The sequence below is a fragment of the Lutjanus erythropterus genome, chromosome 16 (assembly GCF_056507025.1).
Source record: "Lutjanus erythropterus isolate fLutEry1 chromosome 16, fLutEry1.hap2, whole genome shotgun sequence".
Taxonomy (NCBI): domain Eukaryota; kingdom Metazoa; phylum Chordata; class Actinopteri; order Lutjaniformes; family Lutjanidae; genus Lutjanus; species Lutjanus erythropterus.
This window is the reverse complement of record NC_139332.1, coordinates 38,108,464-38,135,550: the sequence shown is the minus strand read 5'-3', so window position 1 is coordinate 38,135,550 and position 27,087 is coordinate 38,108,464. Positions and strand designations below refer to the sequence as shown.

Sequence of the window (27,087 nt, the reverse complement as noted above, 5' to 3'; positions counted from 1 at the left end):
GGGTTGAAAACAGCGTCCAGTAGTCTCCGTTGTCTCTCGTTCTCCTCTTTTGAACGACAAAGTGTCTCCTCGTACTCTGCTATCGTTCTTTCAAACAGACCAAATATGTCTTCAGCAGCCGCAGTTAGTCGCTGCTTCACCAACGCTCTCAACATCTGGACTTTAGACATTTTCACACACACACACACACACACACACACACACACACACACACACACACACACACACACACACACACACACACTTTCTGTTGATGCGCTGTTTCCAGCTAGCATGCTAAGCTAACTTCTGAAGTTTGAAAGTGAAGGTGCATTTCCTGCTGTTACCGACTGACGTTTGAGTTTAATATTTAACTGTGATTTTAGTCAAAAATATTTATTCGACATTAAAAATGGTGAAAGTTAGATTATACGTCTAGTTTAATACGGACTGCACGAACGGGACTGAGACGTGTTTAAAGGGAACTCCCGCGAGATTTGCGCTGGTTGTTAATTAATTGTGTTCGTTAAACAAACTAAGTTTTATAAAGCGCCTGTTGCTGTTGTTCAGATATTTGTCCATATGTTTATGGACAGAAAATACCTGTTTAGAGTTAAATAAAGATCATGATTTGGGTTGAAAGTATCACTCTCACGAGATCTTTCGCCGATCCAGAGTTACCATGCAGACTTGACCCGGAGATACTTGTCTGGGATTTCACAGCGGAGTATTGAAGGTAACCCGAGACCCGTCAAAAATCTCGCGAGACTAGTAAATTTAGCTGAAACCATGATCTTTATTTAACTCTAATCAGGTGTTTTCTGTCTATACACCTTCAAAGATCTGAACTACAGCAACAGTCACTTTATTAAACATCTGCAGTTTGTTAGCTCAATCAAGAAACAACGTGGGCAAAATCTCGCGAGATTTCCGTAAATCAAAGGTTCCCTTCTAGACACAGGGGAGTAAACTGGTTTGAGTGTCCATGTGAAGTTCTCCAGAGGAGGAGCGACATGAGACCCTGCTGGATGTGGTTCTAAAGCTGAAGTAAAGCTGTAGGTTCGTGTTCTTCCTGTTGTTGTTGTCATGTTCTCCGTTCTGTTAGAGCTACAAGTACTCTAAGCTAAGCTAACAAGAGCTAGTCCATATTCAACCTGTTAGCTACAGCTAGCTCCTGCTAACAGCTGTTACTTGTTTCTCCTGGACATTAAAGGGACAGTTCGTGTTATTTGCAGTGTTGTTGTATGAAGTTGTTCTCCACAGTCAGTGTATTTCCTACAGTAGATGGAGGTCAGTTTGGAGAAGCAGCAGGAGAACCAGTACAGGAAGTTGGATTTCATCTCATGTCTCTTAAATTACATCCATGCATCCTTATACACATACAGTTCAAGTCAAAAGTTTGACCTTCTGCTTCAGTGGTTTTTCTTTATTTTTACCGAGTTCCTGGATTTATACTGGAGACATCCAAACTCTGATATAACACATGGGATTATATTGTCAGCAAAACATGTGAAAACAATGAAAACTGTTTTATATTTTAGACTTTTATAAAGCAAAGAAAGACAAATTTTAATAAGAACATTATTAAATCTTTGATTGTAAGCGTAGGTAGTGTTTTTTCTGTTTATTGTCGACCCACAGTCTTTTTAAGTTAGTTCAGTGCAATGACATCAAACATTTACATCAAATGAAAACATGGTTATACCAGATTTAGGGAGATGCTAATTTTCATCTATAGTCCAACACTTAACAAGCAGACACAATAAATCACACACTTGTTGACCTACAAGTGTGCAAAAGTTTTTTGCGCTTTGATATTTTAGATTTTTCCAAGTCACTACATTTCGCTTTGATGACAGGTTTGTAAACTGGTGGTATAATCTGAACCATTTCTTATAAAAACGTTATCAAAAAAAGACGAGAATTATGAAGAAGAATTATGGTGAACTTTGGACACTATATAAGCTGATACTGATATAGGCCAATATAGCTGTGATAAGCCGATATTGCACCAATAATATTGGTTGGGCTCTGGTCCCAATTACAGGACAACCCTGTCAGAAGTTTTAACTCTTAAGTTGTTTTGCAAATGACAAACTAGGAGCTGATTGGCCTTCAATATGGCAATTAAAATGTGTATGAAACTTTGTTTATTGTCAGGAATACTCACCTTTAGTCACAGGTGCTCCTTTAGCTGGCAGAAAGACGCGTGTTGTGTTAATTCTTGTGACCACAACATCGCAGCTTCCTGGAGGGACTGACATCAGACTTTTGACCATTGAATCTATATATAAGACAAATGTCACTCTCTCCTACTCAACCAAAATAGTTTGAGTTCAATGAATCTGAACTAACCCTTTAAAACACTGAAGTCACACAATAACACAAACAAGCTAACAGATGGAGGCAGCAGTGGATCAACAACTCCTGTTTTCTGTGAGCTAAAATTAGTAATTTTATGAATGGAGTTTGGTTGGTTTGCATAGAGTGATATTTGTTTTATATAACAGCTGTTTTGTGTCAGAAAGGTCTGTCTGACAGAAAGATAAAGAGGTGAAAATATTCTAAATATAGTGTCCACTTGAACTGATACAGATTTTTTTTTAGGTGTCTGAAATCTGTGTTGCTGCTGCTGCTGACCCTGTCCACACCAGCACATTGTTTAGCTTCCTACACTGGTTCTCCTGCTGCTTCTCCAAACTGACTGTGGAGAACAACCTCGTACAACCACGCTTCAGTTATATATCACTGTAAGAACCTTGTTTTACTGTATTTTCTCTGATAAAAGCTGGTCCTCTAATGCAGGCAGGGGGCAGACATGAGCAGCATGGCCCCCAGACGCAAGTTTGACCTCAAGTTCAAAGAGCGAGTGTTACAGTATGCAGAGGAGACCTCCGGAGAGAAAGCTGCGAGACACTTTAACATCGACTCGAAGAGAATCAGGTACTGGAGGAAACAGAAGGACGAGCTGCTGTTAGCTGACAAGAGGAGAGCACGACTCGCTGGAGGCGGGAGGAAGAAAGTCAGCGTGGAGCTGGAGAGGAAACTGTCAGAGTGGATCTACTCCATGTGGGACAAACGTGACCCTGTGTCAGGAAACATGATCATAAACAAAGCGTTGGAGATCTACCCCTCAGTGAAGGATGGGGGTAAGATGTTTGTGGCGAGCCGGGGTTGGCTACAACGGTTTCTGCAACGCAACAACCTCTCGCTTCAACGCCGCCACACCAACACGACCCAGACAGACACAGATCTGCTCACTGAGAGACTTGTTTCATTTGTTGACTTTGTTGGGAAGGTCGTCAGCTCTAAAAAGATTTCAGAGGAGGACATCATCGCGATGGACGAGACCGTGGTTTGGTTTGATATACAAGGTACGAGGGGACACGAGAAGAGCCACCTCACTGTTGTCCTCACCGCCAAGGCAGATGGCACAAAACTGAAGCCGTATATCGTCTTCAGACAGGCTGCTGATGAAGCGGCAGCGATGCAGCAGCAGATATCCCGCGCAGTGATCGCCATGTCTGTGAACGGCTGGATGAACGACGCTCTCACTGCTGATTGGCTGCAGTCTGTGGTGGGAAAATTCAGTCTGACCCCACGGCTCCTGGTGTGGGACTCGTACCGCTGCCACTTCGGTGCCGCCACCAAAGCTGAACTGAAACATGGCTACGATGTCACAACGGCAGTGATCCCGAGAGGCTGCACAAAGTCTATCCAACCCGCTGATGTGATGTGGAAACAGACATTCAAACAGAATCTGCGGGACGCCTACAATCAGTGGATGTCAGGGGACGCAGATAAAGAGTACACCGCTGGAGGCCATCTAAAAGGCCCTGCCCACTGCCTTCTGGTGGACTGGGTGGTCTCAGCCTGGGACAAACTGGACCAGGATCTGATCAGGATGTCTTTTAAAGTCTGCGGACTGTCGGTGAAACCTGATGGCAGCGAAGACGACCTTGTCTTCTGCTTCAGGGAGGGACAGCCCAGCGCCACCGGACGGGATGCTCTGACCCACCTCCGACACACAAGTCGACAGAATGGTTTCCAGGCAGCTCATGATGAGGAAGATGAAGAGGAGCTGTTTAACAATGAGCTGGTTGTTTTTGATGATGATGATGAGGATGATGATAATGGTGAGGATGAAGACTTTGGGAGTGAGGACAGTGACCACGTGTCCTGGTTCTGTTTCATTCATCATGGTGAGCTGTTATCATGTTCATGTTTCATCACATGATCTTCTTCATGTCATGAATTTCTAGATGTTCAAACATCCAAACACACTTTTATAATTGTCTGTCTGTGTTTCAGCTGTACCCTCGAACCACAAGAACCGGGTTCTGATTAAAGAGGAGCAGCAGGAGCGGAGCCCCAGTCTGGAGCAGGAGGACTCACCAGACCCCCGACACATTAAAGAGGAACAGGAGGAAGTCTGGACCAATCAGGAAGGAGAGCAGCTTCAAGGGCTGGAGGAGGCTGATCTCACCAAGTTCACGTTCACTCCTGTCCCTGTGAAGAGTGAAGAAGATGATGATGAAGAGAAACCTCAGTTCTCACAGCTTCATCAAAGACAAACTGAACAGATGGAAACAGAATCCAATGGAGAGGACTGTGGAGGACCAGAACCAGACAGGAACTCGTATCCAGAGAGACATGAGGACTCTTCTGAACCTGAGACTGATGACAGTGATGACTGGACAGAGACCAGAGAACCTCAGTCAGGTTTAAACTCTGAAAATAAGTCTGTGTGAGCAAAAAGACTCGATCAGTATTCTGGTTTTTAGAACTGTACCAAATAATTTGATGCTACATTTATAACACTTTGAATTCTAAATCAATGTTTAAACTCAGTATTTCTGCACAGCTGTTGATAAAGATCAGGACACACTAATATTAGTAGTATTATTAGTAGTACACTATTTCTAGATTAGATAGGGGGATGATGTCATAAAATATGATGACAGACATTCAAACCTTCAGAAAGTCTCAATAGAAACTGAATTTTAAAAAATCTAATGGTGGAAGCTTTGAATCGTCAGTCGATTGAGATTCTTCTAGTCGGGCAGTCGTTTTTTTTTCCTCTGTCCATCAGTGTGCATCACAGTTACAGGATAAAATGACGAGACGTCTTTCTTTGTCTTTCCACTGTCCCAACAATCACCAACTCTGATTTGGTCCAAATGAATCCTGAATTCACGGCGTGAAGGAACGTGGAGCGTGCAGCACAGGTGATGAGGACAACAGCTGCAGCCTCAGCAGAGAAGCTCTGCAGGTCCACTGATTTTAGAACATCACTTGGAAAGAACATAGAACATCACAAGGCGAGCCTCCAAATCTCTAGATGAAGTGTAGCTGCTGCCGCCGGGCCTGGCAGGCATGTGAGCAGTGCTGCACGTGGTTTCTGTGTGGACGCTCTGACCTGTTCATGTGGGCACCCAAATGAAAAGGTAACATGATGCACCTGCGCTGCTCAAGCGTGTAGTTTGAACCAGCTGTAAGTTACATGACATAAAACCCTCTGCAACGTACTTGAAACAATTACAGACTCAACTTTGCTAAACTAGTTTCACACAAAATGTTTCATTCCAAAGATTTCAACTGATTTTAACTGATTTATTTCAACTGACAACACAAAGATGAACTAACCAGGGACGCAACAAACAATTATTTTGATTGTTGATTATTGAATTCTTGAATTATTAATCCTGTCACAGTAGATTACAGCATCTTGGTATTGCACTGTGCATAGAATTTGCTTTACTTTCAGTGTGAGCAAACCTTCAGACGCAGACAGTACAGCTTTAAGACTGTGGTGATTTTGTTCTGCAACAACTGACAGTTTACTTTGTAATAAATCAAACTTTGATTGATTTTACACACGACACACAGGAGAGTTATTTAAACTGCTGAGTGAAATTATTTTTCTTTTTAATTTCTCTATGCAAGTGTACTTACAGCCAACTATGCAAAGTCCACATTGATAAACATCACTGTAACATTAAAGTAGTTTGTAATCTGTAACTGACCAGATTATTTGTCTACAAATCAGAAAAAATCAAACATGTCATCAGAGTCCCTCTGTTGATGATAGTTGGTGTAGAAGCTTCATCAGTAAGTCTCTCAGTCCTGCTCTCAGGTAGTCAAGTCCACTGTCACCTGCAGAGTCTCTGGGACAGCAACGAAATCAGCAGTCAGTGTTTCCTTTTTTTAATTTAGGCTTTATATTAAAATTCAGGAAATGAGCCTCTGAATTAGAAGCTGATACAAAGACACTGAATCAAATTAAACTAATGAAGAAATATCAAAATCTGCCACTGTCTTCCTTCAGGGAACAACCAGTGAGGTGTAGAGCTGCAGTGTCTACTGTTGACCACTAGATGGCAGTAAGTCTGCTCCACATTCTCCACCTCACGCACTTAAAGATTTTGGTTTCACTGAACAACCTTCACAATCCAAACTGGAAGAAAGTAAATTCAGGATGAAACTGAAGATTTCTGAGTAAAAACTGATTCTAAAAATGTTACAATATTTACTGAATAAAGCTGTAATATTTTATGATTAATCTAATAAGACATCAGTATAAAAATATGTATTAATGCAGCTTTTTTGAGGCCTCAGCAGACATCAGTGATCCTCGAACAATGATTGAAAAGCTTCTGAGGAAATGAACTTATGTCCATGTTGTTCCTATTTATTAAAAGGTCATCTTCAGCTGCTGTTTCTGACATCTGTATGAAGAATATGTCAAACTTTCAGGACCGCTTTAGGAAAACAGTCTCATTTCATACAAGGTGCACATTTACAAAATCTATGGTTTGTATTACTGATGTCAATTTTTCATTAATCATTGATCAAAGTCATACTGTTCTTTTTTTTTTTAGTAAAAAAGATGGCTCTTGTTATTTCTGGTTTGTTTTGTTTTGCCTTACTTGAAAATATGAAACATGGAAAGCTTTAATTTTAGATGCTGTATTTGTACCTACATCTCCAGCAATAAAAATACTTCAGAATAAAATAGAAAAGAAGAAAAAAAAACAGTGAATGTGAAGTGTGTCCAAACTGCTGACTGGTGCTGTATTTAACACTTTCTTCACTGTGCCACACCTACTGAGTGATTTAACACTGTACGTGTTGGGAAGTAACATTACACACTGATTACTATTTCAAAACCAACGAATATTTGTTTTTTATGCCCTGACACTGCTGATGGTTGGTGTTGAAACAAGTGAAGCTCTGAAGCTTTTCAGTGTCAGGTGCTAATAATTTAAAGGCCAACAAACCCCTAAATCTGGAGGCCAAAGTACATTTTTGGTGGTCCAAATGTGAACTGTAACACTCTTGTTGTCCTCTCTTCCCATGAGTCAATGATGTGGTGTTTTCAGAGAAAACTGAACTAAAATGTGTGAAGCAATCAGGATGTTTGTGGACCTGTAACATTGTGTGGAGATAAAACTCAGTAGCCACAGAGTCACTTTTTGTGGCCACAAGCCCTCAGGTCACAGTTAATGTGCAACTCTGCTTGTTTCACTCCTTTTAATGAAGTACATCTGAGGCTTTAAATATCAGAGTTTGACTCAGTTTGATGCTCAAGTGATGAAGAAAAGAGGGAAGAATAATTCAGAAATAAGAGTCCTTTATGAAAATGTTCTTACTTTTGTTCTTGAACTTAGTCTCAAGTTCATTCCTGACTGTGTGTTGATCCTAAAATCAGTTCATAAACGATACTGAGCATAAAAAAACCTTTCCTCTTATATAATGAAGCACAGATGATTTGATTTGGTTTTGATTCTAATTATTTATTTCAAACATTAAATATATATACATGTGTGTGTGTGTGTGTGTGTGTGTGTGTGTGTGTGTGTGTAGAAAAAACAGAAACAATAAATAATGAACAGACTTTGAATGAGAAATATAAATTAACATTTGATGTCTGAAAACGAGCAGGAAGAAGTGACATGCCTGTCCAGCCCGACAACTAATCTATACTAATCCATCAATAATCAATAATCAATCTATTACAGTCTATTAGGCAAGAACACTATAAAAAATTAAAGTTGATTAATTTCAAGGCAACTGTCTTCTCATTAAAGTGAATGTGATTAATGGTTAATAATTGAATATTTTCACTTGCAACTATTTAATTTTCAATCACCCAAATAATGATAAACCGGGTGAATAATTTTCTCTGGGTTTCCAAAACTCCAAGTTTCAAGTTTGTCTACAGAAGAAAAGTAAACGATGAATCAATAAACGATTATAAATAGGTGAGTTTATTTCAGAACTTGAGAGTTAAGACAGTTGCCAAGAAACTGTTTTCTCACTTTATTTTATTTATTTATTTTTTACGGTGAATAGCCTCAAACTTTGTTTCCCACAATCCTCTTTTCTTCGACTTATGAGGAATAAATGAGATTCTTATTTTGAGCTCACTTAAGTCTCTTCAAAAGAAAAGCAGCACATCTTTTACTGAGCTCAGAGTTTCTCCTTGATGACTGTGAGGAGTAACAAGACTTCAGTTTGTTTGTTTGTTTTCTTTGAGATCTCACTGTTATCTCAAGAGCTGATTATTTAAGGTAATGTAAGATCGGTGCAGTAAGACAAAAAATAAATATTTTAGAATCTTAAATTGAGCTCAAATTAGTCTCAAGCTGAGACGAGACAAAGACGATTTCTCTGGAGCCGAATGTAAGAAGAATGAGAAATTGTCAACATCTTAAATTGAGCTCATTCATGTCTAGGAGACTTAAGCTAGACAAAGATGGGTTCTTATTTTGAACTTTTCCTTTCCTCTGGGGAGCCATCTGTTGGGAAAATGACCTCACTGATGATCGAGGAGACTGAAAACAGGCAACACGTATTATTCAGTGGGCTAAACAGTGAGCTGGGCTTGGACTGTGTTGTTAATTCCTTGCATCTTTAATTAATAATTTTTATCATATTGTTTATAAAGCTGATGCAAAGTTCACCCCAGGCTGCAGTAGCTTGACATAACCAGCAGGAAATCACTTAAATCAAGATTAGACAGTAAGGTTTTATAAATAACTACTCATACTTGGTTTTCTACTGAAGTCAAACTTAAGATCAAAATTGATTTAAGTTGAATTTAGATGAGGCCCCTGGATGTGAGTTCCTGGATGGTTCTCGTCCTCCACAGTCCGTTCCAACAGCTTCTGTTCCCATCATGTCTTCAAAGACACTTGTGACTTTTGACTTGATAATACCAAGTGAATCTTTTGTCACAAACACTGCAGCTGTATCGTTTTTCCCCTGTGTGGATCACCATGTGCTGTGTCAGGTATCTTTCAATTGCAAATCTTTTACCACAAAACAAGCAGCCATAGGGTTTCTCTCTGGTATGAGTTCTCATGTGTGCCTTCAGACGGTGCTTACTCACAAATCCTCTCCCACACTGAGAGCAGCTGAATGATTTGCCGACAGTATGAAACTGTGGAGACTCGCTGCCACACTTGTGACTTTTGAGCTGACAACGCCAAGTGAATCTTTCACCGCAAACGCTGCAGCTAAATGGCTTCTCCCCTGTGTGAGTTCTCATGTGAGATTTTAAATGTGCGTTCCGTGAAAAACATTTATGGCAAAGTGAACAGCTGAAAAGTTTTTCTCCTGTGTGGGTTCTCACATGTCTCTTCAGATCGAATTTGCAGTCAAATCTTTCTCCACACTCAGAGCAGCTGAATGGTTTCTTGTCAGTGTCATTATTGTCATTATGTTTCAGACAGTTTAAACCTGACTGAGGTTCTCTGGTCTCTTCCCAGTCACCATCACTGACTTCAGTCTCAGGCTCAGAAGAGTCTGCAGTCTTGTCTTTAGTAAAAGGTTGTAAAAGTGTATCTAGATGTGAGTTCCTGGCTGCTTCTGGTTCTCCACAGTCCTCTCCATCAGCTTCTGTTTTTATCTGTTCAGTGGAGCTGCTGGTTGGAGGTTCTGTCTCTCTCTTCTCCTCAGTTTGACTCTGAAGAAGCTGTGACGATGGACGACTAACACAGTGATGCTTTTTCTGCTGACAACGCAAAGTGAATCCTCTGTCACAAACGCTGCAGCTGAACAGTTTCTCTCCTGCGTGATGGGTCATGTGTTGTGTCAGACTTGTCTTGTGTGTAAATCTTTTACCACAAACAGGACAACTAAATGGTTTCTCTCCCATGTGAATTCTCATGTGTTTCACTTTTGTTTTGCTGCCGAATGTTTTTACAAACTCCAAACAGAATGACTTCTCATCAGTGTTACATCTCAAGTCACTTACTGGGACATGGGAGTTTAAACCTGACTGAGGTTCTCTGGTCTCCTTCCAACCATCAGTTTTCAGTTCAGAAGAGTCTTCAGTCTTGTCTTCAGTATCAGGTGTTAAATGTGTAAATGTGTCCAGATGTGAGTTCCTGTGTGGTTCTGGTCCTCCACAGTCGTCTTCATCAGCTTCTGTTTTCATCTGTTCAGTTTGTCTTTGATGAAGCTGCGAAGACTGAAGTTTGTCTTCATCATCATCTTCACTCTTCACAGGGACATGAGTGAACGTTAACTTGGTGAGATCAGCCTCCTCCAGCCCTTGAAGCTGCTTTCCTTCCTGATTGGTCCAGACTTCCTCCTGTTCCTCTTTAATGTGTTGAGACTCTGGGTCCTCCTGGTCCAGACTGGGGCTCCACTCCTGCTGCTCCTCTTCACCAGCTGCCTCTTTAGGGGCATCTGAGGCTGAAACACAAACATACAGCAATTTGCATGAATCTTAACAATACTGTGATAATTGGCTAAATTATCATAGTTCAGTTGTTGCTTTCACCTCCATCAAGTGAAACCCTGACCATGACTTTGGGTACATTCACTGGTGTAACTGTAAAACTGAGCAGGTTTGTCATCACAGAAACAGATCATACAATTGTGATATTTATTTTATTATTTTATATTTATTTTATTTATTGTAACTTTGATGACATCTGTTGTGTCAACCTCTATATACACACACACACACACACACACACACAGATCTGCTCAGCTCACCGGAGCAGCTCTGTGTCCCTGTTTGTCTGTGACTCAGGCTTCAGTGCAGACAAGCTGTTACTCAGGACTTGTAACCTACCAGAAAGTGCTGTGGGCGGGACATTGAGCGAGACAACAGAGTGTAGAATTATATTCTATACAAGGGTTTTATTTATCATTATACAACATGGTTTTATATCAAGATCTTGTTGTAGACTGATTGATTAGGTTGTATCTCATATTATAGAATACTATAATACAGTAGATATATATAGAGTATAATATTAGATTTATATGATATGGTATTATTACAGCTGCAATGATTAATCAATTATTAACTGCCCATCACTATTTTGATAACTGATTAAGTGTTTTGTGTTTTTTTTTTTTTGTTTTGTTTTTTGTTTGATCAATATTTTTCACCATCTTCTGGTATTTTATGGACCAAACAACTAGTTAGTCAAGAAAGTAATCAATGCATTGATCAATAATGAAAATAAATCTTACAGAAAAGACTTGAAAAATATTTTTCCACTGATAAGATTGTGACAGGATTAACTGAGGAAATGATCGAGAGATTAATCAACGTTGAAAATAATCGTTAGTTGCAGCCCTAAGTATCCTTCTTCTTCTTCTTCTCATTATCATCATCATCATCATCATTATCATCATCATCATCATCATCATCATCATCATCATCATCATTATTATTATTATTATTATTATTATTATTATTATTATTATTGTTATTATCTGTGACTAAAGACAGATAAAGGCTGTGACATAAAAGGCCAAGTTAACCCTAACCCCATCTTATTTTTCTTTCTTGTTGATCCAAAAAAAAAAAAAAAAAGATCTGATCCATGACTCAAAGTCTGATACAATCTAAACTGTGAGTTTTGTGATCCGTTTCAGCCTGAGTAACTATATGTTCATGTGGGTTAACCAGGTGTATGAACAGCTGGGCCTGCGTGGTAGAACATAACTGATGTCAACAGTGGTGTATGCCACTCAGGTTCCTCTGGCACGTGTCACTTCCCTAACGGCAGGTACCACTCTGACTGTAAAGCTGTCACCTTGATGCATATCCGCTGTAGACACTGGCATATGCCACTGAATGAACAGCGTACCATCAGAAAATATTTTTCTGATCAGATATCGGTCAAATACATTTTGTTTTAACAAGAATTAATGATAAATCAATTGACTAATCAAAAAAAATAATTGTTAGATGCAGCCCTGGCACGGACACTTAAGAGATGAAATGGTGTTCTTTTTATTTTGAAATCTGGATTTATTATGCAGTGTGTATTCAGTAATGATGTTACAGTCAGTAAACAGTCAGTAAACAGTCAGTAAACAGTGTGGCAGCCTGTTTCCTGTCACACTGACTGGTTCAGTTACCGTAAAGTAGAGAATAGAGGCGCTCTGCTGTTTGCTGTCAGTAGATCCAGAGTGTGAGTAGTGATGAGTGTGTGATCAGTGATCAGAGCTGATCGATCAGTGATCAGATGTGTGTGATCAGTGAGTGAGTGTGGGTCCAAACCTGCTCTGTGTAACCGAAGTTGAGGGTTGAAAACAGCGTCCAGTAGTCTCCGTTGTCTCTCGTTCTCCTCTTTTGAACGACAAAGTGACTCCTCGTACTCTGCTATCGTTCTTTCAAACAGACCAAATATGTCTTCAGCAGCCGCAGTTAGTCGCTGCTTCACCAACGCTCTCAACATCTGGACTTTAGACATTTTCACACACACACACACACCGACGCTCTGAAAACGACACACATACTCACTTTATCCTAACACACACTTTATGATCACAGATGTGAGCGCGTTGTCAAGCTTAACAAGCTAGACGCCATTTTGCAGCTCGTGTCTCTATGGTAACCCTAAACCCGCGAAAGATCTCGCGAGAGTGACAGTTTTAATCCAAACCTGATCTTTGTTTGACTCTAATCAGATGTTTTCTGGTTATAAACCTGCATAGATTTGAATCACAGACAGTAACACGTTACGAAACATTATTCATTTGTACAACGAGCACAACATAGAAACAACGCATACAAATCTCGCGAGACTTTAGAAACACCAAGGGTTCCCTTCTAGACCAGAACGGTTTTTACTCCAACTTAATTGAGGAAAATCAATAAATTCATTAATGGACTAGATTGTTCATGTTCCAGTTTTTCGCTATAAAAGTTCTAAATAGACTTCAGAGTATAAAAATAATATTAAAATAAATTCAAATGTACAACAAATTAAGGAAAGGAGAGAATAAAAACGAAATTATCCAGGTTCTGCTAAATAATTGTGGTAAATTTGAATGTTCAATAATAGTCGAATAAAAATATTTACAGAGGATAATTTTTTGTCATGTCATCGTCATGTGAAGAATTTTTGGTATGTTTTAATTCTGAAAATATTGATGTGCTCATTAATATTTTCAGCTGTTTTTTTTTTTTTTTTTTATCACATATTGGAATACACAGGCTTGGGAGTAACTGATTACATGTAACCGGATTACGTATTTTTTTTAAGGTAATTGTGTTCTGTTACAGTTGGAGATAAAAAAAAAATAAAAAAAAATGATGAAGTCACATTTCAGATACAGTTCATAAAGAAGATTTTGGAAATAGACCCCGAGCTGCAACCTGATACAGACCTGCAGGGGGAAGCAATGAGCCGCAAGACGTTCAGTCTGCCGGAAATTCATGAGAAGAAGAAGATGCTGTTTCCAGCAAGATAGCGCAGAGTCTGAGCAACTCCATTTAAAGTAGTTATATAACTATAAAATGTTTATGTAACATATAAAGTACTTATAACTTCCCGAGAAGATCTTTTACTGGAAGTGCAGTTGATTCTACTGAATTTGCAGCATCTAGGGACAAATGTTCACTTCTGTTGGATTCCAGCACATACAGGAATTTAGGGAAACGAGACAGCGGACAAACTGTCGACCATCGTTAGAACGGAATGGAACACTAACGAGTGAGACTAGAGTCCTGTCTAGTCTGATGAACATGAAGTGATGAAACCTGCTCGGATGAGAGGAGAAACGTCTTCCAAGACAGTTTTACCAGTCCAGCTGCGATCGATTTAATGCCCTAAGATTTCTCTTGGAAAGATCCTAAGTCATGATGTTACACACTCCGATACAGTAGGTGGCGGCACCTCAACGTTGGTTTGTAGCCCGCCATTTAAACCGAAGAAGAAGAAGAAGAAGAAGAAGAAGAAGAAGAAGAAGAAGAAGAAGAAGTCTGAGCAACTTCATCGTTGAGAGCGTTGGTGAAGCAGCGACTAACTGCGGCTGCTGAAGACATATTTGGTCTGTTTGAAAGAACGATAGCAGAGTACGAGGAGACACTTTGTCGTTCAAAAGAGGAGAACGAGAGACAACGGAGACTACTGGACGCTGTTTTCAACCCTCAACTTCGGTTACACAGAGCAGGTTTGGACCCACACTCACTCACTGATCACACACATCTGATCACTGATCGATCAGCTCTGATCACTGATCACACACATCTGATCACTGATCGATCAGCTCTGATCACTGATCGATCATCCACCAGATGTTAAAAAGATGAATGACCTGACAGGTTTTATTGTTTCTGCTTCACTTCTTTGTCAGTATTAACTTACATGTGTAGATAAAGTACAGATACTTCTACTTAAATTGTACTTATTTGTAAACAAGTACTGTAACTTTATCTTACCGAGTTGCACACATAGTTTGCAGTATTGTAAGTAGTTCTCAACATCTTACTTTTTTACAAGCACAAAGTCTTTGCTGGAACGTCACACGTAACATTGTAGCAACTTAACATGTGAAATTTCATCACTAGCAAGTTATTTGAAATGACGTTGATATGTTGTCCCGGTGTTTCCATCACTGTTTGGACATGTTGTGACGTCACCTTATACTGCCGGGGTGTGATCGCAGTAAAGTCGCTGTAACGCGAAGTGACATTGCTGCAATGTCAAGTTTTAGATGTGATGTCACTGCAACATGAAGGTTAAAGGCCAAAACGCGCACTGCAGGTTTTAGAGGATTTGCTGTAAACACGTGCGCGACATTCATGTTTTTGTATTAATGCAGCAGGATCATTTCCATCAGTGAGGATGTTTTAGACCACAGCAGACAGTAAACTGCACACAGACACACCGAGGAGATGAAGAGGACAGACACAGTCTGGACTCTTCATCAGGACTTAGAATAATGCAGCAGAGACAAACGTTTGATGGAAGAAACGAGCGTCTGTCAGTTTCAGTCCGATATTTGAATCAGATAACTGTTCAGTACCATCAGGATTTATCATCAGAAAAGTTTTCTATCAGTCTGCTCTTCACACACTCCCTCCCTCCTCTCTCTCTCTCTCTCTCTCTCTCTCTCTCTCTCTCTCTCTCTCTCTCTCTCTCTCTCTCTCTCTCTCTCTAGTTCTTCGTAGTTATGATGAATCGACGGGGAGTAATTAAGTATTTAAAAAATCACCCATCACAGAAGTGAACAGTAATATTATGTTTCATGATCATAAAAAGTTTTTATATCAAGTCGGTGCATCTGTCCACATTCACACACACGTTCACGTTCACGTTCATGCCTTTTTAACTCCATCTAACTCTCCCCAAACACGAACTGCAGCTGCAAATAAAAAAGCCCTGGTCTTCATTTGACGCTCCGAAATCGAAACAAGTTCGGAGTGCGAGTTTGACGCGCGTCAAGATGCTTTCAGTGCGAATTCTGCCATTTAGAACAATTGCTGCACTTCAAAATACGAGCGTCAGACGCCTTTAGTGCGTTTTGGCCTTTAGGTGTAATGTTGCAGGAACATTGCTGCAACAAAACATTTAAAGTGTCAGGAACATCACTGCAGGTTAACATTGCAGTACTGTTGCTGCAACACAATGTTGCAATAACATCAATGAATCACTGCAACTTAACATTTTAATTGTAATGTCGTTGCTGCAGTGCGAAGTTTAAATATGATGTTGCAGTAACGTGTAATGTTGCACATTTAAAGTGTAGGAAATTAGTGCTACATAAAACACCGTCATCTTTATTTCAAACTGTCAGCATGTACACATTATCCAAAGAAAACATCAGACTCAAGTATTGAAAGATCAGTACTTTTTCTGACACTACATGTTTATAAACAATATTAACATTTGATAGTTTAAGTATGAAGATTGAAAACTTTGGTATCTCCAGGTTGTACTTAGTTCTTTTTTAATGTTTCCTTACATGTGCCGATAAAGTGATTACATGCACTTTGATCCCGTCTCCACTGATTTGCACACAAAAAATGTTTTCATTCGTGTTGTGTTGTATTTTACCTTGTATGATTCATCAGATTTTATCTCCCCCTCATGTGTTGCGTGTTGTTCTTCTGATTATTTTCTAATTGTTCCCCACAGCTGCTGACGATGAGTCGACTGCAGCTTCTGGTCCAGGTGTAACATCACAGGAAACCACAGCAGATAATGTTGCTGGTAAGTGCATCTTTGTTGTTAACTGTGAATTAATGTGACGTCTTTGTTTCCAACAGATTGACTTTATGTGTGATTTAATTGTAATGAATAAGATAATTCTTGGAAGTAAGAGATCTTAAAATAAGAAAACACAGCTACTGATCCCAGACTGTTCTGTAATGTCTGTCTTTCTGTTTCCTGCAGATGTTGAGCAGCTGTTGGTGATTAAAGAAGAGGTTCCTGCTGAGCAGCAGGAGTGGAGCCCCAATCTGGACCAGGAGGACCCAGAGCCCCCACACATTAAAGAGGAACAGGAGGAAGTCTGGACCAATCCAGAGCAAGAGCAGCTTCAAGGGCTGGAGGAGGTGAAGGAGAAGGAGGATGAAGAGAAACCTCAGTCCTCACAGCTTCATCAAAGACAAACTGAACAGATGGAAACAGAAGCTGATGGAGACGACTGTGGAGGACCAGAACCAGACAGGAACTCACATCCAGATACTGAAGACAAAACTGAAGAGACAGAAGTCAGTGATGGTGAGTGGGAGGAGACCAGAGGACCTCAGTCAGGTTTAAACTCTCTGAAAAGTGATTTGAGATGTGACCCTGATGAGAAACCATTCAGCTGCTCTGAGTGTGAAAAAACCTTCATCCAGAAGGTGTCTTTAATAACACATGACAACTCATACAGGACAGAAATTGTTTACTTGCTCGGTTTGTGGTAAAACATTTGCCTGTGAGAATTATCTGAGAGAACACACGGGCCTCCATACGGGCGTGAAACAGTTCAGCTGCCGTGTTTGTGGCAAAAGCTTCATGTGCTGTTCTCAGCTCAGAATCCACCATTGTGTCGGCGAGTCCTCGTTCATCTGCCCTGAGCGTGGTCGGCGATTTGGCCTTCGGGTCAGTCTGGAGAGACACATGAGGACTCAGACAGGACAGGAGCCGCACAGGTGCTCAGTTTGTGGTCTAAGTTTTACTCACAAAGGACACCTGACATCACGCATGGCAGTTCATGTAGAGCGATCCAGCTGCAGTGTTTGTGAGAAAAGCCTCACTTCAAAATTGCAGCTGAAGTCCACACAGCTTCATACAGCCAACAAACGATTCACCTGGTCTCCGTGTGATAAAAAATTTGCCCGTAAGCAACATTTGCAGGTACACATGAGAACTGACACCGGAGAAAAACCCTTCAGCTGCTCAGTTTGTGGTAAAAAAAACTCCAGGAGTGAAAATTTAAATCTTCATATGAAACTTCACATAGGGGAGAAGAATTTTAATGGCTCACTTTGTAAGACAAGTACAAGTGTGTCTTTAAACACATGAGGAGTCACACAGCAGAGACACCATTCAGCTGCTCGTTCTGTGTTAAAACTTTTACATTTAAGAGATATCTGACCAACACATGGCCGTCCCGTGGTATTCTCAGCTCAGAAGACACAAGTGTGGTGGCGAGTTGTCACAGCTTCATGAAAACCAGTGAAGAAGAGATGAGAGCAGCAGCAGCCGATGGAGAGGACTGTGGAGGACCAGAACCTGACAGGAACTCAGGTCTATTTTTTCATATTAACAAATAAATAAAACTTAACTGAACAGTTATAATGTTAATAACACCAAAATCATTTTTAGTTGGTATTCTGCAGATGTCAGCTTCAAACTGAAGCTTTATTTCTTCTGAATTATTATTTTATTTGCTAACCTGAGGAAAAGCTCTGTCTGTCATGAGGTCACTTAGCCGGTCGGTGACGGTCCATCCCTCTGCTCACAGGTGTTGTTTCGCCAGATGCTTGCCTCCTTTACATTCAGATGGTTTAAACATTTGTTGAACGTCCTGTTTGGGACTGTTTTAGCTTGGCGTTTTAACAGTGTTTACAGAAGCTACGAGCTACGGCGACCTGCTGCCACAGTGCGTAGAGCGGGCGATGTAATGTTAGCTTGGCATGTTTGGTGAGTTTCGGTGCCCAAACCTGTTTGATACAAAAACAGAGTGAAACAAGCATCAGAGCTTCTCCTGTGTCGACACCAGTTATTGGTTAATAGAGTTCATCTGTTCTGGCGCCACAAGACTTTTGTTTCTGATGTTTCTAAATGTTAATTTTATACTGTTTGATTTTTTTTTCTTTCTTCTTTGTGTTTTGGTCGATAACAGAGTACTGATCAAACATCACGGCTGTAAAAAATACATTGTTTCTGTTTTGCAAAAACGTTGTATGTCCAAATATGTTTTAAATAATTGAACAATGTGCCATCAAGGTTTGTGGCTCTTTTTAATATTTTTAATTGATTAAATATCTATTTGTAAAGCCCTCAGATGGAGGCAAAGAGTGACCAATAACATTGATTTTTTTAAAAAGACAAATTATTGACATTCAAGGTTTTTGTCCAACAGTAATGATATATTAATTTTTCAAACGTTTTAAAATGTGATTGTTGTTGTAGGCTCAGGTTTAAAAGTTAGTCCACCATTGTACACTGTTTAATTTCTGATTGTGGTATTTTGTTGTCTTATGTTTCTGTAAAACACTGAATAAAAAAGTGCCTGAGAAAAATTTGCATCATGAACAGTCTGACCTGATTAATGATGGTGGAAACACTGATGTTAGAACAGTCATAAATTTGCAGTGTGACTGAAATGAGACTGTTTGCTGATAAAAACCAGCTGATATCAGAGACTTTAACTGTTAATAAGGTGAAACATCAACGTCCAAAACTCTGTCTGTAATCAACTGCTGTTCCTCACAAACCTTTCAATCATCCATCTCAGAAAGATTTTTAATCAAATATTTTTAACATAATTCTTGAAATAATACACCTAATATTTGGTAAATATTGTAACTGTCTCAAATTTACGCTGACAATCTCATTTTTCCCTCCACATTGGCTCTAATATTTGGTCTTACAGTGATGTTGGGATCATGGTGTTTGTACAAACTGACCGGAAACTTTTTCAGAATGAATCTATTTTCTCACATCGACCTGAAGTCCATCTGAAGCTCATCATGTGAGCAGTGTCGCCCTCTGCTGGATGTTTCCAGGTTTAAATGTTTAAGCTGCTGATTCCAGAATCATGTGACCTCCTTTATTGTAGCTCAGCAGCTTCACAGCTGAATATTGATTCATAGTTTATTTATTATTATGTTATTTATGATCAGCTTGTCTGGATGACGTGTAAATCTGTCCAGGGGTTGGCAGCATTTCAATTAAATATATTTAAAAATAGATTTTTAATTAGTTTTGAGTATTTTGTAGTTTGTATTTTGCTGGGCAAAAAAAAAGTCGTTGTTTGTAACAAACTACTTAAAGAGCTTGAATTTGTGTGTTTGAAATATATAAAATACCTGATGTATTATGTCATATTTTCAAATGAGACCCAGATTTTAGAGCTGCAATAATTAATCAAATAATCAGTTATTAAATCAATTGTCAGTTATTTTAGTAATCAATTAATCCTTTGAGGTTGGTTTTTTTTTTTTTTTTTTGCCTTACAGTTTGTAAAATTTAAGAAAATGAGGAAAAAATACGGCAAAATAACATCAGATGGTCATTGTTTGTATTTCCTTTTTACGGAGCCCCTAAAGTGTCATGCAGAAAAAAATATATATCTCGAGCGCATGTTTTAGTATCACGGGCTGCGGCACCCATGAACAGTTCTATGTGTCCTGTAATGCAAGGAACAATGATGAGGCAGGGAGACGCGACTGGACTCAACTGGATCCTCTGTTGCTATGAGAGGAAACCAGCAGAGCAGCGGTCCTGAACACAGATCAGTGCAAACAACGGTCTCACACTGCCACCTACTGACACAAAGCCGCCACTGCAGTTACCTACTTTGACCCAAATTCACGTTACTTTCTCACAACATGAACACAGCATTTCCCAAACAAAACAAATAATACACAACAAAATGAATAACATTCATTAAGTGGGCATCACACATGGATATGATGGATGTTTACCAAGTGCCAAGAAAATGGCCTAAGAGTTAAAAAAGAAGAAGTAAGAGTCATATTGGCCGTCTCGTGCGCACAATTTAGCTTAAACGTGCGCACGTTTTAGTATCTCGTGCGCACGATATAGTTTTTTTTTTCTTCATGACACTTTAGGGGCTCCGTACCTTTTGGAGTTTTTTTTAAGGCAAAATTCTGGAGCTTTTATTTTGACGGACAACAGGAAGTTACACCAGGAAGTGATTCTGTTCGCTGCGGAGCAAAATGGCGTCTAGCAGTTTTAGCTTTAGCTTCAGTTCTCTTTTTAAAGTGTCTCTGACAGGATGAGTGTGTGTCCGTCAGAGTGTGTGTTTGTTGTAGTGTCCGTGTGAGTGTGTGAGTGTGTGTGTGTGAGTGTGTGAGTGTGTGTGAGTGTGTGTGTGTGTGTGTGTGACTGTGTGTGTGTGAAAATGTCTAAAGTCCAGATGTTGAGAGCGTTGGTGAAGCAGCGACTAACTGCGGCTGCTGAAGACATATTTGGTCTGTTTGAAAGAACGATAGCAGAGTACGAGGAGACACTTTGTCGTTCAAAAGAGGAGAACGAGAGACAACGGAGACTACTGGACGCTGTTTTCAACCCTCAACTTCGGTTACACAGAGCAGGTTTGGACCCACACTCACTCACTGATCACACACATCTGATCACTGATCGATCAGCTCTGATCACTGATCACACACTCATCACTACTCACACTCTGGATCTACTCAAAACGGCTTTAATGTCGCAGGAAATAGACGTTTACATCCATGAAGAAAGTATAAGAAACAAAATGAGCGGAGAAAAAAAAGCAACAGCTGTGTGAAAGAAAAAAACACAAAAACAGACATAAAGCAGGGATTTATTCTAAATATCTGATCTATTCAGCTAAATAAGTGTGTATGAGCCGATAAATATCAAATCTAATATCTGATTTGATGAAGATCCGATTTGTATAAAAAAAAACATTAAAGGAACATTAAAATTGCGTTTGAGATCATTAAATACAAAAGCTAAAAGCAGGACAATAAATAGTTTAAAACATTACAGAAAATGTATTTAAAGAGCAGATTATCCTAAAAATTTGTAACGTATCCACTTCACTGGTAAACTGCAGTGAACAGTCATGTTTTAAATGTTTCAGCTCAGGTGTTCTGGAAGTTTGTTCCACAGGTGAGGAGCAGAGAAACTAAAGGCTGCTTCACCTGGTTTGGTTCTGATCCGGGGAACACTGAGTGAGTCTACAGAGAACTGACGCAGCCCAGAACAGCTGATTATTTTCTTCTCAGCTGCAGAACAAACTCTCCAGATTCAACTATATGAAGAATATAAAGGGGTCATCATGAAAATACTGCTGCAATTAACAAAATAAAGGAGACGACGAGCAGAAAAACGTAAATGACAAGATAATGTGATCCCAGCATGCATTGCCCCGTCCTAACAGCTCACTAGGAGAACGTCAACCTCATGTCCTCAGACCTCAGCAGCAACATGAGTTGATTCCAACCTGAGGTCGACCTACATGTCGGCCTCCTTCTCTCAGTCCGTCTGTTCTGTGCAGCAAAAAGGGAAATTAAAATCATTTCAGAGGCGAAGCTGACTTTGTCTTCACAGCTTGAACAAAATGAATGAATAACTTCACATCGACGTTCTTCTTAAAATACAAATGCTAAACTTTTAAACAAAATGCTGTTGTTGACTTTTGAAGACAATAAAATTTGTTAGACATGATTTTTTACTTTTTATAATTAATATGTTCTTTGAAACTAAAGTAAACAGTTAAATTCATGTTTGGTCACATAGAAAAAGATCTGAAGTGATGTGACCTGAGTGACGTGTCTTTAACAGTGACTGAGCAGGTTAGTTCACTGGTGTCTGTTACCATGGTTACTGAGCAGGTTAGTTCACTGGTGTCAGTTACCATGGTTACTGAGCAGGTTAGTTCACTGGTCTCAGTTACCATGGTTACTGGCACTTTAAATTTATTTTGGAGCTGAACGATTTTGAAAAATTATCTAATTGAGATTATTTTGACTTTATTATTATTATTACTTTAATATTATTTATTATTATTTTGCTGTTGTGATATATTTGTGATATTTGAATGAATGTCAGTATTTATATCATTATTCTCATTGTCATTTTAAACAGATCACTGTGGTGTGATTTTTGCAGGGATCTGCACTAAACAAACATGTTTTCTTAAGTCTATAAATAAAATAAAGCAAAAGTAATTTAATGGAAAAAGTTGCAGAGCATGCAATAGTTCTTATCCAACTACTTGATTAATCAGCAGAATAATGAATGAATTGATAGCTGCAACCCTAAAGGGGCCGGCCCTCCTTTCCTGCAGATGCTCAATGGGATTGAGATCTGGAAAATTTGGAGACCAAGTCAACACCTTGTCAGCACCAGGCCACCTTCTTCCATTGATCTGCCAATCTCACTTGCATCATAAAAATGGTGCAGTTGTTCCAATTTTATCGAGACTTCCAAGCCAGAGACTGAGGACAACTTCCAACTTTCGTTGTTAAAACTGGGTGGAAACTAAAAGAGTTCAAAAGAAAACCTCCAGTGCCGAACCAAAGTCCTTAAGGCAACTGAGGAGAATGGGGGACAGGATCGTTTCTGAAAACACATGTAAGAAGTAATGGATTTAGGTTTGTTAGCAGCTGAACTCGCTGGTGTTCAAGCAACTTCCTTGCTTTTAGACGTCCTCAGATGATCCATAGGCAGCAATTTTATGTTGCTTTGTCTTGTCTTCAGAGGATTTTTGAGTCCAGGCTTTTCAAGACAATCAGAAACACAAGTTCTTTATAATACAGACTACTAGTAGTCTGCTACTTAGCAGAGACTTTATCTTTGTTGTCTTATGTGTTTTTGACTAGACTACATAAGTATCACAACTTGAAGACAATGTGGCTCCAAACAAATTATTTGCCATCCTGTATTCCTCATTGTTTTTTTTGGTGGACATCACCTTGTGGCCACCTTTGGAAGCACAGGAATTCTTTGTCTATTGGTTTGACCCTTACTTGATAGGCTAGATCATACCTTTTTAAGTGCTACCTTTTTTAATGTTTTGTCAGTTTGTATACATTGGTATTTTTTTTTTCAAACATTGTTTATTATTGTAAACAGGAAAAGAGGTTCTTTATTTATATTACAGCACACTCAATATATCACGATAATCTCAATTATTTAAGAAAGAAAACTTAAAAAGTGCTGATGTTCTTCCTTGAGGAAATTGCTTCTCAGCTGAACGTTACCGAACAGTAACTCAAAAGAGACAAATTTCATAAACATTTCAAGGAAAGGCGTAGAGCACATGTCCACCTCAAGGTCTAACTGTCTGTCTTTACAGCTTGAGCTCTTGATGTAGAGGATAATTCACAGACAAACTCTTCCCAGCTGACTTAAGTCTTTTCAGTGCAGTACAGTGCATGTGTCAACTCGCCCCTGTGCACAATGTACATTAATATGCATACTGTTATACTCCTAGTTAACATCAAATCACAGTTTTCTTCAATGTGTGTTTGTGTTTCAGTGTTTCCTGCAGATGTCCAGCAGCTGTTGGTGAATAAAGAAGATGTTCCCCCTGAGCAGCAGGAGTGGCGCCCCAGACTGGACAAGGAGGATCTGGAATGCCAGACTCAACCCCCACACATTAAAGAGGAACAGGAAGAAGTCTGGGCCAGTCAGGAGGGCGAGCAGCTTCAAGAACTGGAGGAGGCGGATATCACAAAGTTCACTGTCACTCCTGTCCCTGTGAAGAGTGAAAAAGATGCTGAAGAGAAACCTCAGTCCTCACAGCTTCATCAAAGACAAACTAAACAGATGGAAACAGAAGACGATGGAGAGGACTGTGGAGGACCAGAAGCAGACAGAATCTCACATCCAGATACACATTTAACACCTGATACTGAAGACTTTCTTGAAACAGAGCCTATAGTTGTTGGTGGTGATGATGATGATGATTGGAAGGAGACCAGAGCGCCTCAGTCAGGTTTAAACTTTCTAAAAAATAATGCCTGTAATTCTTTTGAGAAACCATTTCGCTGTTTTGAATGTGGCAAAGGATTTAACAAAAACTCGAAGCTGAAGATACACATGAGAAGTCACACAGGAGAGAAACCATTCAGCTGCTCATTATGTTTTAAAAGGTTTTCTCAAAAAACAGGTCTGGACCACCACTTGCAAACTCACACAGGAGAGAGGCCATTCACTTGCTCAGTTTGTGGTAAAACATTTGGCCAGAAGGCATATCTGCAGAAGCATCTGAAATGCCACACAGGAGAAAAACCTTACAGTTGTTCACATTGTAAGAAATGTTTTTCACGATATGAACATTTACAGTCTCACATGAGGACCCACACAGGGGAGAAACCATACAGTTGCAATGTTTGTAACAGAAGATTCACTTGGCGTTGTCAGCTCAAAAATCACAAGTGTGGTGGTGAGTCCTCACAGCTTCATGAAGTCTGGACCAGTCAAGAGGGTGAGCAGTTTCAAGGGCTGGAGGAAGCTGATATCACTAAGTTCACATTCACTTCTGTTCCTGTGAAAAGTGATGATTGTGAAGAGAAACCTGACCTCTCACAGTTTCATCAAAAACAAACTGAACAAGTTAAAACAGAACCTTCTGGGGAGGACTGTGGAGGACAAGCCAGGAACTGTGATCCAAATAGACTTTTACAGTCAAACATTTATGACAGGACAGGAAACCGCTTTGAGCCTAAGACTGTAGTCATGAATGATACAAATATTAAAGAAACTCAATTAGGTTCAAACTTTATGAAAAATAACAGATATAATCCTCGTGAGAAACCTTATCGCTGCTTTGTATGTGGTAAACAATTTAACAAAACCTCACACCTGAAGATTCACATGAGAATTCACACAGGAGAGAAACCATTCAGTTGCCCTTTGTGTGGTAAAAGGTTTACTCAAAAAATTGGTCTGGACTACCACTTGAAGACACACTCAAGAGAGAAACCTTTCAGTTGCCCATTTTGTGGTAAAAGCTTTGGCCAGAAGGCATATCTGCAGAAACATCTGAAATGCCACACAGGAGAAAAACCTTACAGTTGTTCACTTTGTGATAGATGTTTTTCACGGCATGAACATTTACAGTCTCACATGAGAACCCACACAGGGGAGAAACCATTCAGCTGCAACATTTGTGACAAAAGATTCACTTGGCGTTGTCAGCTCAAAAATCACAAGTGTGATGGTGAGTCGTCACAGCTTCATGAAGTTTGGACCGGTCTGGGCCAGGAGAACCAAGGGCCCCTACACATTAAAGAGGAACAGGAGGAAGTCTGGGCCAGTCAGGAGGGAGAGCAGCTTCAAGTACTGGATGAAGCTGATATCACCAAGTTTACATTCACTCCTGTCACAGTGAAGAGTGAAGATGATGATGAAGAGAAACCTCAGTCCTCACACCTCCAACAAAGACAAACTGAACAGATAAAAACAGAAGCTGATGCGGAGGACTGTGGAGGATCTGAACCAGCCAGGAACTCACATCCAGATAGTCTTGAGCCACATGGACTGGCTTCTAGCTCATTCATTGGACAGTTCTGGTGATTTCAACTGGTTGATGATCGTGAACTTTAAATTGGTGAAAAAGTTATAGCAAAATCCACACAACAAAACATTTCATATTAATGTTTTTGTGGGCCCTGCAATTATTTAGCCCTTTAGAAGCCTTGTTTCCTTGGTAACATCTCTGAAAAGCAGCTGTTAAGTCTGCAGATAGCCTCACATATAACCATTACGTTTCCTTTATGGTGTTGAACCCAACGTAACACTGTTAATTACACACAGAGCAAGTTTGTTCAATGAATCTGATGTGTCCTTTTAGTTTTAAAAGCCATATTGACTTTTCTGATGTTGTTAACTTTATTTTAAGTCAGTAGGAATGATTCTTTTCTTCACATAGGTTGAATGTTATTTAAGTACATCTGCTTGGGCGCTGTACTGTTTTTTAGGTGCTTTACTTTACCACATGTAAATATTGAACTAATACAATGCAAATGTTGTACTTTTCACTCTATTGTGTTCATGGATTACTTGAGTTTATTTGAAGATTTACATTACTACAATATATAATTAACTGACAAATATTGTCTAATAAATTATTGCTAGTTACATATTAATCAGTTAAAATGAGCTCTACTGTTTACTAGCTGCATTAACATTAAAGTGATGAACACATTAATGCATAAATACTTTTAATCCAGTTAAAAATGTGAGGGAGCTCCACCCACTCCCTCACCAATCAGTTGAAAAGCTCTGTTATTAGTTTAGTTGAAGATTTGGTTTGGGTTATGTTATATTTTTAGCGGCTAAACTTTCATCGATACGTTTGCTTCACTAGTGCAGCGGCTGTTTGGGGCGTGACCATTCAGAATATGTGACTGGTTGGAATAGGCTGATTGCTTGGCTCCTGGAAGTGCTGCTTGCCGTGTTATTGAGAACTGTTCCTTTGATAGACTTTACTTGACAGTGCACTCCTTGGGTTCTCCACTATAAACCCACCAAGTGTGAAGTCAATCAGACAAAGAAGAGAAGAGAATTATGAAGGACATTAATACACGTCAGTATAGATGGGGATCTCTTCCTTAATAGTTAGATGCTGCTGCTACAGCGCCACCTGTTGGCCAGATGTCACCAGATTTATCGTTGTCAC

The 27,087-nt window shown here is 39.6% G+C and overlaps 3 protein-coding genes across 3 annotated transcripts; 2 read left to right on the top strand and 1 right to left on the bottom strand.

Moving 5' to 3' along the window:
• The first annotated feature begins 24 nt into the window (after window positions 1–24).
• LOC146313664 (uncharacterized) lies at window positions 25–26,446 on the top strand. Its single transcript, XM_084738394.1, has 7 exons — window positions 25–307; window positions 2,785–4,181; window positions 4,291–4,728; window positions 16,380–16,454; window positions 16,638–17,089; window positions 20,779–21,019; window positions 23,941–26,446. Exons 2-7 carry the CDS (start codon window positions 2,798–2,800, stop codon window positions 25,980–25,982), a joined length of 4,632 nt encoding a protein of 1,543 aa, XP_084594520.1. The 5' UTR covers window positions 25–307; window positions 2,785–2,797; the 3' UTR covers window positions 25,983–26,446.
• On the bottom strand, window positions 8,066–12,725 carry LOC146313666 (uncharacterized). Its single transcript, XM_084739599.1, has 2 exons — window positions 12,515–12,725; window positions 8,066–10,683 (listed from the first exon to the last, which is right to left on the bottom strand). Exons 1-2 carry the CDS (start codon window positions 12,705–12,707, stop codon window positions 9,167–9,169), a joined length of 1,710 nt encoding a protein of 569 aa, XP_084595725.1. The 5' UTR covers window positions 12,708–12,725; the 3' UTR covers window positions 8,066–9,166.
• On the top strand, window positions 16,964–17,839 carry LOC146313665 (zinc finger Y-chromosomal protein-like). The gene has a single exon (XM_084739645.1). The coding sequence runs from the start codon at window positions 17,106–17,108 to the stop codon at window positions 17,754–17,756; it is 651 nt and encodes a 216-aa protein (XP_084595771.1). The 5' UTR covers window positions 16,964–17,105; the 3' UTR covers window positions 17,757–17,839.
• Window positions 26,447–27,087: the final 641 nt, after the last annotated feature.

Excerpts from the sequence above, each read along its gene's own strand:
- LOC146313664 (XM_084738394.1), top strand. The coding sequence starts at position 2,798 with ATGAGCAGCATGGCCCCCAGACGCAAGTTTGACCTCAAGTTCAAAGAG. Across the intron at positions 4,182-4,290 it reads GTTCTGTTTCATTCATCATG|CTGTACCCTCGAACCACAAG; the intron begins GTGAGCTGTTAT and ends TCTGTGTTTCAG. Across the intron at positions 16,455-16,637 it reads CACAGCAGATAATGTTGCTG|ATGTTGAGCAGCTGTTGGTG; the intron begins GTAAGTGCATCT and ends TGTTTCCTGCAG.
- LOC146313665 (XM_084739645.1), top strand. The coding sequence starts at position 17,106 with ATGACAACTCATACAGGACAGAAATTGTTTACTTGCTCGGTTTGTGGT.
- LOC146313666 (XM_084739599.1), bottom strand. The coding sequence starts at position 12,707 with ATGTCTAAAGTCCAGATGTTGAGAGCGTTGGTGAAGCAGCGACTAACT. Across the intron at positions 10,684-12,514 it reads ACTTCGGTTACACAGAGCAG|CCTCAGATGCCCCTAAAGAG; the intron begins GTTTGGACCCAC and ends TTTGTGTTTCAG.